This window comes from Saimiri boliviensis, chromosome 3, assembly GCF_048565385.1.
Source record: "Saimiri boliviensis isolate mSaiBol1 chromosome 3, mSaiBol1.pri, whole genome shotgun sequence".
NCBI lineage: Eukaryota > Metazoa > Chordata > Mammalia > Primates > Cebidae > Saimiri > Saimiri boliviensis.
In genome coordinates this window covers 62316224-62328388 of record NC_133451.1, presented here as the reverse complement: position 1 = coordinate 62328388, position 12165 = coordinate 62316224, and the positions used below count along the sequence as shown (strand labels likewise).

Genomic DNA, 12165 nt, shown 5'->3' with positions numbered 1-12165 from the left:
TTTTCAGATTGGAAGATAAACTAGTCCCAAACAAATCAAAAGCAAAGATTAAAAAAAGAGATTACATAACAGATTTTTCATCAGCAATAAATAGAAGATAATGGAAGCATATCTTCATGGTGTAAGGGAAAATTACTATTAACCTAGATTTTCATACTCAGTTTAAGAGGGAGAGCAAAGAAAAGATAGCCAACAAATAAAATGGTGAAAGATTACCCCTTATTGGTTCTTATTGAAAGATGTTAGGTTGTGTAGACAGTGTATAAAGGGTATGCAGAGGCATTTGTCAGCATTCATTGATTTACATAAGCATTGATTTTTAAAAACCTTAGAGTGAGAGGGTTAAAAGTTTAAGTGTAACTTGATCTCATAGAAAGCAAACTGGAGAGGTCCAAATTAAATGGTTTAGATATTCTCAGTGTTCAGAAGGAACTTGGTCAGTGCAGTAGGAAGCAAAAATAGAGGGAATGAAAAGCAGAGGTGGAAGGAAGAAGCCTTATTGTCAGTGAACAATGAACTGATTAAGCTTTTTTGTTAAAAGGTATTTTCTGATTGACCTTTTTTCTATTAAAAGAGACACTCTCTAACATAATTACACAGAAATATTAAAACTATCAAGGAACTATCAACTAAAAGAAAATAAATGTGGAATACAGTCTGAGACATTCTGCACCTACACAAATATTGTTTAAAAATGCCGAAGTCACAAATGCATTTTGAATACTCTTCAGATTATCTTGAGTTTGTTTACTTTCTTGCATCCTTTGGAATAAGTCTGCAGACTTTTTCTTAAAGGACAAGATAGCAAAGATTTCAGGTTTGCAGACCAAAGATCTCTGTCACAACTACTCAGTTCTTCCCCTAGGATCATGAAAACAGCAATAGAAAATTCTTAAATGATATGACAGTGTTTCAGTAAAACTTTATTTACAAAAATAGGCAGGCTACATAGTAGATTGTAGGCCTCTGCTTTGCCAGAGTCCCTTTCAAACTGATACATATAAGTATTCTTTCCAAATTAGTTGAGATTAAGGGTAAATATCATAACTTTAGAAAGAAGATCTAGCTCCTCTGCAGCTAATCCATTTCACAGTTCTAAAAAGTTTTGTTTTGTTTTGTTATGAATAATTAGAAAAAAGTTTTGAACAGGAATTACAATTGGCTTCGGCTATTTTGTTTGATGTGCTCCTATGTAAAACATTAATTACAATTAAATGAAATATAAAAGAGTAGTATTGGTAACTATTTGGGAATGTTTATATCATTTTAACCTTTACCAACCAGACTAATTTAGAATAATTTGTCAGGAGCTTTTTAGTCATACTAAGGAAAGAAAGGTAGATTAAAATTTATCTATTATGTAATTTCAGCCATATTTTCTTGATATTAGGTTACAGTTACAGATCCTGACTTGATAGAAAAGTCCAACTTAAATAGACAGTTCCTATTTCGTCCTCATCACATACAGGTATGTTGCTATTGTTTCAAATTTAAATCATCTATTATATAAAAAAGAAAAGTTTCCTTTTAATAAATAGAAAATAGTGATTGAACAATTCTAATGTGTTATTTTATTAGAATCTTTCAAATTATCAATGGTAATGACAAAAGGGAAAAATGTGAAATTATTTAATGCACAATATTGATTTTTACACTGATTTTGTACATTAAAATCTGAGTTGTGAAATGGGCAGTATTTTTTTCATTTTGTAATCACCAAGGTATGTTTAAGTATATAGAAATAATTTTTTGATTTGAGGTTTTGATAGTTTGCAAATTTGGCACTCTTTTTTATATCTTCGTCATAAATCTGGTAAAAGTTTAGCACTTAAAATTTTTGTGCTCTTTTGATCGTTTGACTATTTAACATCCTTTTTATCGTAAAATAATGCTTGTTCTCAGTCTCCTTTTTTATAGAGACCAAAATATTTAATTCAGGAAAAAATGCATTTTTAGTAAAGAAAATTTGCTTTTACTGTAGAAATGTTTCAGCCAGGCACAATAACTCACACCTGTAATCCCACCATTTTGGGAGGACAACACAGGAGGATTGCTTGAGGTTAGGAGTTCAAGACCAGCCTTGGCAACCTAGGGAAAAACCATTTCTACCCTAAAGAAATGTTTGTAAAAAACTTTTTCCCTTATTGTTCAACAACTCATTGCCAGTCTTAGTAAACTAAGCTTAGTAATGTCATGAACAAAAAGTAACTGAAGCAGATGTCATAGTTAATCTAATTGCCTTGCTTATCCGAATACTATAGACAAAGTAATAGGGTCTGTTGTGAGCTAAAATACATTGCAAAGTGTATTTGCTTAACTTGGTGCATTTTACTTAGAGAAGAACTATAAAGGCCTGTTTGTTCTTATTTTTCTGAGTTCTAACAAAGTTTTGATTTGTTTGTACACTTAGAACACTAACAAGTGAAACAAGTCAGCCTACCAATGTGAGAAGAGACAGAAATATCGTTAAAACTAGATGTGTGAACTTAAAATGACCTAAAGATATTTAGTGCCAAAGCAAATGCAAATGAACAGTGACAGCGCCTGAAATGATACCCGTGATTTAAAATAGTAACTAAATCTTTTTAAGAAAAGAAAGAATAAAATATATTTAGAGTACAGTAGTACCCTTTATCAGTGGTATCCAGTTTTGCTTGCCATAGTTTCAGTTAGCCATGGTCAGTCAGGATCTGAAAATAGGTAAGTACAGTGTGGTACAATAAGATACTATATTTTGAGAGGGGGAGATCAAATTCACTGACTTTTATTAATGTATATTGTTATGATTGTTCTGCTTTATTGTTATTAATCTCTTACTATGCCTAATTTAGAAATTAAACTTTATCATAGGTGTATATGTATATGAAAATACATAGTATATATAGGATTTTGTAGTGTCTGTAGTTTCAGCCTTCCTTGGGGGTTGTGAAATGCAGATAAGGGGAAACTACTGTACTCTTTTTTATAAAACTGATACATAATTTCTGAAAATATTTCCATCCAGAAATAATAATTTCAAAATATGTTAGTACCAAAGTATTAAACTCTCATACCTCTAATAACTTATCTTCTGCAGAGCTGATTTCCAATATTTTACTCAGTGTGTTCTCATTTTTTTCTATGCACTTACCAAGTCAAACAGGGAAAAATTGTACTCGTAATTGGACTTTTAATTTCTTTTAAGAACGGTAAAGCACTTTACTATGAGATAGAAGTTGTTTAGATTCTTATTAATAATTTATGAATTATTTGGACTAATGTGCATTATTAATGTAGTGTTATTACAATTAATGTAATTTCTACAAACCAAAAATGAAAACTGGTGTCATTACTCTTACCTTATATATGGACTGCAATTGAACTTATACATTCTTATCACTCTGAAATATATAGAAAAATGTTAGTCCTTTTTTGTTGTTGTTTAACATATTCCTTTGGCTTTTATTATTTGTTTAGAAACCTAAAAGCTGTACTGCTGCTGATGCTACTTTGAAAATAAATCCTCATATAAAAATAGATGCACACCTGAACAAAGTATGTCCAGCCACTGAGACCATTTACAATGATGAGTTCTATACTAAACAAGATATAATTGTTACAGCATTAGATAATGTGGAAGCCAGGAGATACGTAGACAGGTATGTTCTTGAAATTCAGGTTCCCACAGAATTATCTTTAATTTTCACTTCTGTTTCTCACATTACTTATTGAAAAGTTACAGAATTTTCTGATTATTCTTTATGTTCCTGTTGTAGTACTCCTCAGACACAAACCCTTTTAGGATTTCCCATTATACTTAGAATGAAATTCAAAATTTGTAACATAACCTAAATGTTTTCATGGAGTACCTCTCACCTGTTGACCATGCCAGTATAACATTTACCAGTCCCCCTTGGCTCCCCTTAATCTAGCTGCATGTACCTTTCAGTTTTTTGTCTGTCTGTTTTTGTTTTGTTTTGTTCTGTTTTTTCTCTGAATTATAAAGTTAGTTTTAATACTTTGGGGTGAGCCTTACTGCTATAGAAAACACAGAAGGAGTAGCTCCTTCACCTCTAGAAGTGGCCCAGGAGAGTGAGGATACCTAAGTAGGAAGCACAAAATGGACCCACTGCATTCAGGCCAAAAGGAATGCCATCAGTGCTGGGACCTGTGAGCACTAGTGGAGGAAACATGAGTGTGGTGGGACTGGCTTCAGGCACACAGGCGAAGGGCAGCGGGGTGGGCACTAAACCACAAGGTTACTTGGGTTCCTCCTCCTCCTCCTCATTTTCCCTTTCTGGCTTCAGTTGTGTGGTCTCCAAGTCCTCTGCTTGAGGGCAACAGCAGAAAGTTCATCATCTTGGCACGTTTCCTTAACTGTTTTTGTGTTCTTCTGTTTTCTCATACTCTTCTTCCAGGTGAGCTCATGCTGATTACCCGCATCTGTTCTGATCTGTTCCCTCTTGGGTCCCTTTCTTCTCTCTGTGCCTCACTCTGTTCTTACAAGGCCTTCAGCACTTTTTTATATGAGGGGCTTACATACAATATTCTTCAGCCTCAGGAAATTCTGTTTTTCTTACTTTTCCTCATCTCTAATCTGCCTATCTACTTTTCACCTAGTTTAGCCTTTTTTCTTCATCCTTTAAGTTTCAGCCTAAATTTCTTTATCTAAACAGACTTTCTTTTCCCAAAATTCTAAACAAGAGCTTCCTATGGTGATTTTTCATAGCACTCTGTACTTTTTCTTTCATGGCACTTATTTTTATTGACATGCATATTTATTTAATATTTGCGTCCTCACTAAATCATTAATCAGGGACCATTTACTTTCCATCATTGTATCCTCAGTGCCCAACACATGATGTCACTTAGTAAATATTCCTTAAGTAAGTAGATAAATGAATGACTATAAATGTGTTCACACCCTACATCATCTTTCTTACATCTTTGTATGACTTCTTAATGTTAGGGTATAGAGCAGACATATTAGCAGAGGAAAATTTATCAATTGAAAAATGTGAAAAGTTTGTAATCTTGGGCCAAAGAAGGGAAGAAAACAAAACTTTAAGAAATTAAAATTGTAGAATATAGGTATTGTAAGTATTGAGAAAGAAGATTAATATTATTTGGTTAAAGAAAATATTGAGAAGAGATACTGTGGTAGAACTTGTAGTCAGAAAATAACCAAGGAAAAATATAAAACAAGGAAAAAGGAATAATACTGTTAGGAATTAAACCTAGAGATAAAGGTTAACAAAGTCCCAGATTTAGGATACTGGTAGAAGGAGAGAGAGATAGCAATTATGAGATTGAACAACAAAATTTGTATGTATAGTGTAGAATAGGGGAACAGAAATGATTCACTGGTTGTTTGATAGTAATATATTTGTTTTCCTAAAATACTACATTCAAGAAGTGATCAAGAAGTATGTGAAATGGGCAATAGAAAGTAGTAGGATGTCCTTTGGTTACATTGTTATTGCTCACTTTTTTGTTTTTTACTTGTTATCTTTTCAAATAGTCGTTGCTTAGCAAATCTAAGGCCTTTGTTGGATTCTGGAACAATGGGCACTAAGGGACACACTGAAGTTATTGTACCACATTTGACTGAATCTTACAATAGTCATGTAAGTGAATCAGTATCTTGAAGTAAATGTTTGTCTTTTCTATATCTTATAATTTTTGTCTTCATCAGCCAACAATTTGATTTAGCTTTCCTAATCCTTCTGATTTTGCTCTGCCAATGATATTCATATAAATGTGCATGTACAATTTTAAAAATATAATTGAACTTTAATTATCAGAATTTTGTGTCTGATGTTTCTAGAGCATTATTTTTCTGTTTATTTCTCAGAGCTGCTTGTTTAGTTTTCTGATACTCTTTGAGTGTAAGATTGTTTGTTAAGAACAGACTATTAAACTGAGAGTAGAACTGTCAACGAAGACATAAAATTTTACATACTTGCTGAGACAAAGTGAGTCATTTTAGAATAGGTAAACCAATAAACCTAGGCAAAATGTACCCTATTATAGAATGTGGATTTCTTCAGTGGTACTTTATATTTTTCCCACAAAAAACAACTTAGGTATTTGCCATTTATTTAATACATGCTTTCTGCAAGAAACCTGTATCAAGCATTGAGGGCAAATTTCTACTCCCAAATGTTTTTCTCCATGGAAAACTCATGCTATTCTGAGCACTACACTGGGGATTCTTGAATTACTTTCAAAACAGCGAGTGCTATAAAACTTTAAATATCACCTGGATTCATGAAGAAAAAAAGGATTTATATATGATGGTGTGTCATGAGTACTACGTGGTGCACCAAATGAGTACACAAATAATAAGATTCATGATTGGCATTATGTAACTATTAACAAATAGGTTAAATGTCAAAAGAATTAACTTCTCTTACTGCCTAAGATAGAGAAGATATAAAAATGTCTGGTTGGATTTTATTTATTTTTGGATTTTTAATAGCCTTAAAGCTGAAAAGTAAATTCAATCAACAAAAATTTGTCATTGCTTCTCCTTAAGTATCTGTTGTCATATTTTATAAATTAGCGGGATCCCCCAGAAGAGGAAATACCATTTTGTACTCTAAAATCTTTTCCAGCTGCCATCGAACATACCATACAATGGGCAAGAGATAAGGTAAAAGTTCCTTTTTAAATTTATTTTCTTTGAAGTCAGAAAGAAAGTATTTCTGACTTTGAACAGACATCTATTTGTAAATTTTTTTTCTTTTTCTCTGTCACAGTTTGAAAGTTCCTTTTCCCACAAACCTTCATTGTTTAACAAATTTTGGCAAACCTATTCCTCTGCAGAAGAAGTCTTACAGGTAAAAATAAATACATTTCAATACAAACTTAACAATTTGTCTCAGTGTAGTCTTATTTCCAAGTCATCTACAAGTGACTTACTTTACCTCCATAAAGAGTGATTATACATACAAAGAGAAATTAGGTCACAAATGATCCTCCTTTGGTTTGGGTGAACTGTATAGAATTGTCAATATTTGACCATATTTGACTCACAAAACAGCAATTCATATAGTTCAAGCTAATAAAGATATGATAATTATGATAGAAGGGCCACAAATAATAAAGGGCTTTTATTAAGTCCTTTGGAAAGAAAAAAATTGAGGTAAGTTCTAGTGAAAATTTCATGAGGGAACAATAATCTCCAAGATTCACTACTCTTACAGTGAAGGCAACTTTAAAGATGTTTTCTCACTTTCTTTTACTCTTATACTAACAAGGCCTACTTTTTAGTAGCAAATATTCATAGCACTTATGGTAAGTACATATGTAGTACTAATAACTTACAGCTAGGAAAATATGAGGGTAGCTTGTAAAATAAGAAATCAGAGTTAAAATTTTATGTGCTGTCTCTTCCCATTCCCCTTCTCCAAAAAGAAAAGAAAGAGGGAAAAGAGGAAAGAAGGGGCAAGGAACTTGAGGTGAAAAAATAAAAGCATAAAACACATGAGTTGACCCTTCCAACTTAGGCCTACTTTTGGTGGGAGATGTGTATTTATTTGTAATTGGAAGTATGTTGATTTTTTTTTTTTTCTCTCCTATTCTAGAAGATACAGAGTGGACACAGTTTAGAAGGCTGTTTTCAAGTTATAAAGTTACTTAGCAGAAGACCTAGAAATTGGTCTCAGTGTGTAGAATTAGCAAGATTAAAGTTTGAAAAATATTTTAACCATAAGGTAAGTATGCATTCTGAGACATTAAGAAAAAGTCTGACCTTGGCTTATTTAGTCATTAACAAATTAATTTTATTGACCTGCAACTCATATTCTTTATTTTGGCAAGCTTTTCAGAAATTAGTAGTAAGTTAAACGAGAACACATGCTAATCTAAAAGAATTTTGTTCAGAATAGAAGAAGCAAGAACTGAGAAAATAGGGATATTCAGTCAGAAATTTTGCTGGGATTTTGCCATTTCCACCCATATCTGATAATCACATTTTATGTCTGTTTCCCCATCCATAAAATAGAAATAATAAACTTGTACCTAATACATAAGGCAGTGGTGAGGATCCAAGGAGGTAAGACTTATGAAGCATTTAGAACAGAGCCTGGCACATAAAAAAATTATGAAATATAGTTGTTCCTACCTCCAGTGAAAAACAGTTGCTGGAATGTGTCTTGCATTCTCTTCAGTCTTTCCCTCTCTTTAGGCGCTTAAGTTCATCTTCTTTAAAAACATCTTTTTTTTTTTTTAACTGGTTTTCCCTATGTTGTCCAGGCTGGCCTTGAACTCCTCAGCTCAAGTGATCCCTGCCCCAGCCCCTAAGTAGCTGAGACGGCATGTACATGCCACCACACCCCACTTAAAAAATATTTTGTTTGTACTTCTTTTTACTTTCATCAGGGCTCTACTTCTTGGAAAAGTGATCTGTACTACTCAGTGTTACCACTTTCTCACCCAGTAAATTTGACTTCTTTGCTCATTACTCTTCAAATTGTTCTTATGATTATCAATGACCTCTGTTTCAAAATCTCAAGAACTCTTTAGTTCTTATCTTCTGTTATTTAAAAAAAAAAAAAAAAAAAAAAACTTTTTTTATAATGAAAAAAATTCAGCTGTAGAAATGTAGAAGAAATACTTTAATGAACCCTAATGTAATTGTCATTTACTTATCACCCAGGTTTAGCATTTATCAAATTGTAGATAAATACTGTTTCATCACCATACCCATTCATTCTTACCTTCCCCTAAATGATTTTGAAGCAAATTTCAAACATGTATTATTTCAAAAATACAAAATACTGTGTGATTTTTCTGGTTTTGTGTTATTTAAGTATTAGCTCTTTAAAAAGAGCAGAATGACATCTAAAATATGCAACTATTTATAGAAAAAGGAGTGAAGTAATCTATATTTGTTTGTTGTAGATACTACCTCCCAAAAAACAAATAATTAGAAAATGTTATTTTGGATTTTTCTTTATGAGGAGGTGTGACAGGAGAATGGACAGATGGAATACAAGAGTGGTTGGGAGACTTCACTGTGTATCTTAATGTGTTTTGATATTTGAGGCATGTGTATATATTTACACACAATATTTTTAAATTTTAATTTTTCCTCAGATAATATTAAATAGTGGATGCCTTTAATTCCTTTTTTTCTTTAGGCTCTTCAGCTTCTTCACTGTTTCCCTCTGGACATACGATTAAAAGATGGCAGTAAGTATAAATGTTGAGAAGAAATTTCAATGAAATTTATTACTGGCTCTATACATTGAAAATATTTGTATCTTTTTGCTAGGTTTGTTTTGGCAGTCGCCAAAGAGGCCACCCTCTCCAATAAAATTTGATTTAAACGAACCTTTGTAAGTATTTATATTTAGTTTTATATGTATCCTTCATTATATATTTCTTAACTGGACATTCCTTAAGTGTAAATTGCAGACTGAAAACCTTAGGCTCTTTAATGTTAAATTATTCTATCCCTGTTAATTTAAGAGTTAACAAGTCGTTCTGACCAAGAAAGCCAGCCACAACCCTTCCCACACAAATGTGAATCCATTTATTTACATGGTAATACGTAACCACATTATTTATTATAAATATCTAAGTGGAAACCAAAATCACCATTTTACTTTATCCATAAATTAGTAAAATGACAATGTGTTTTTATATTTAATTAAATCAAAATAAAAGAATCTTCAGTTCTATGGAAGAAAAAATAATACTGAATAGCTTTCTAAATAATTTCAAATTATTTTCAAAAGAGTTGTCTTTGTGTGAATACCTGGAAACACTATATTAGATACACATTAGATTCACACTTGTGTGTGTATGTATATTTTTTCTATTTCTTTTTTTTAAAGAGACAGGTGTCACTATGTGGCCCAGCCTGGTCTCGAACTCCTGGGCTCAAGCAATCCTCCAACTTCAGTCTCCCAAATAGCTGGGATTACAGGTCCCTGCCACCACACCCAGCCTTATGTATATAAATGTTTAATTAAATACGTAGCATGCCTTTACTAGCCTTCCTTTCAACAGATAACTCTATGCTTAATTTTCTCATCTGTTGGTGGTTTTAGGCTTCCAGTCACCTTATCCTGGATTGCTTCTTCTATAGGACTGCCTTCTTTTGCTTTTGAATAAGCACATTTACTTAGTTTGAACTTGATATATACTCATTAGACCAAATGTATAATATTTCTTATGACTTAAAATTTATTTTCATTCACTGGTCTGAGTTTTCTACTTCTGTTCACTCACTCTTTCTGAAGGTAGTCATGATCACTACCTGAATGTTAGTGTTTTCGAGAATAACTGTTTGATGTTTTGTCTTTGATAACTTCTATAGAGTTTTGATAGAGACCAGAATTTTTTTGTCTAACTTAAAAAAATCCTGAAACAATCATTCTGTGGTTATATTTCTTCAAATTACATTTAAAGGCTATAGTTCATAATGCGTTAAGTATTGTCTTTAAAACTTTGCATTCAAACTTTGCTTTATTTTTTAATTTCAAAAGACATCTCAGTTTCCTTCAGAATGCTGCAAAATTATATGCTACAGTATATTGTATTCCATTTACAGAAGAGGTAAGATATTCTTTAAGCCTTAACAAGTGATGCAAAACCAAATTAGATGACTGATGCACTAATTTCATGAAAATATTTATTAGTTATAAGAATCATTCTTTTTGATATAGACTTTTTATTGTATTTTTGCCCATACTAACATAATGAAAGCTAAAAGCTCATTGCAGTATTGCTAAGTGGAAGTCGGATTTTTCTTTCTGAATTGAAGCAGTGAAACAGCAATAGTTGTAAAATGCAGTCAAACTTTATTTTAAAAATATTTAAAAGCTGTTTATCAACTTCAGTTTTCCTATTCTAAAAAGCCACAGTGAATCATTTCATAGCAATTTTGAAATATTTCTTAGAGATTTTCTTTGTTAACATATGTTTGACTTACTTTGTGATAATTAACAGGCTTTTCAGGAAATCTGAAAATGCTCCTCTGTGTTGACATTTCTTACTTTTAGCATCATACCCATTATCTTAAATACCGTCTTCATTAACTAACATCTAAAGGGCCCAATATGGTTTTATTTGAGAGGCATCTGTCTCTTTTCTTCACAAATGCACGTTCTTGCTAAGTAAATTACTGTACTTTTAGGTAGGCTAAACAGAGGAATATGAATCAGATCCGATAATTAACATTGGCTACCTTGGATTCAAATTACAATGTCTGTTTTAGATTAATCCTTTTTGGAATTCATACAAATAAACTGTAAATATTTGTTTGGTAAAAATAATGGGATTCAATCTGATATTCTTTTTGGGAAAAATGGTAGTAATGTGGTGAGTGTGGTAGTTGACCTCAAAAGCACCGTGTCTCAGCTTTTGCCAAGCAGCTTCTCAATGATTAATATAGATGCAACCCATAGCTTTAAATTCATCTAAGTTCATCTTTAACCATTTAAATATTTTCCTCCTTCTCAAGGTATGAATTCCATTTACTTATTTTACTTATTGAGTATAATTTACTTTGGGGAACTTTTTAAAACATTAAAAACATAAAACATAAAGCTAAGGGAATTAAAAGGATAGTCTCTGATCAAGTTACTCAGTTTTACGTTTACAACTAGTCCTAAAACTACCTTTTAAAAAATTTTCAGAAGGACTAAGATTTCAAGTTTGTTGACTAATAAGTACTTTTTTATACCTTACCTTCTCCTCCTCCGTAACCTTTATAGGGGGATATTTTTATAGAAATAAAGATAAATGTCTCAAATGGATGTCTACATATTCAGATAAGAAAGTATTACATACTATAATGTGATTAAGGACCTTTTATAGGATATTTTTAGCTTTAGAATTTAGAAATAGAATAATACGTTTGTTGGTAAAATTACTTTTTTAAAAACAGGACTTATCAACAGATGCCCTCTTGAATATTCTTTCAGAAGTAAAGATTCAGGAATTCAAACCTTCCAATAAGGTATGTTTAAAAATTCATTCATTCAGCAAATAGTTTGGGAATTTGGACTTGTATCAAGTTGAATTCTAAACCTGGAGAATATCAAAATGAACCTTTCTTGCTCTTGTGAATGTTATATTCCCAGTGGGGCAGAGAGGGACTATGAACAAAAATTCTAGTAAGTACATAATATTACAGTGTGAGTATAAGTGCTGAGAAGGAAAAATATAACA

The 12165-nt window shown here is 31.9% G+C and overlaps 1 protein-coding gene across 2 annotated transcripts in view; it reads left to right on the top strand.

Moving 5' to 3' along the window:
* The window catches only part of UBA6 (ubiquitin like modifier activating enzyme 6), a 73007-nt gene that overhangs the window by 49671 nt on the left and 11171 nt on the right, over positions 1-12165 (top strand). For both annotated transcript variants that reach the window (XM_003931892.3, XM_010342559.2), the window contains exons 18-27: positions 1391-1468; positions 3457-3638; positions 5501-5606; positions 6545-6634; positions 6741-6821; positions 7569-7697; positions 9126-9177; positions 9260-9323; positions 10479-10548; positions 11882-11953. In XM_003931892.3, coding sequence (XP_003931941.1) covers positions 1391-1468; positions 3457-3638; positions 5501-5606; positions 6545-6634; positions 6741-6821; positions 7569-7697; positions 9126-9177; positions 9260-9323; positions 10479-10548; positions 11882-11953 — 924 coding nt within the window. The remainder of the gene's footprint in view (positions 1-1390; positions 1469-3456; positions 3639-5500; positions 5607-6544; positions 6635-6740; positions 6822-7568; positions 7698-9125; positions 9178-9259; positions 9324-10478; positions 10549-11881; positions 11954-12165) is intronic.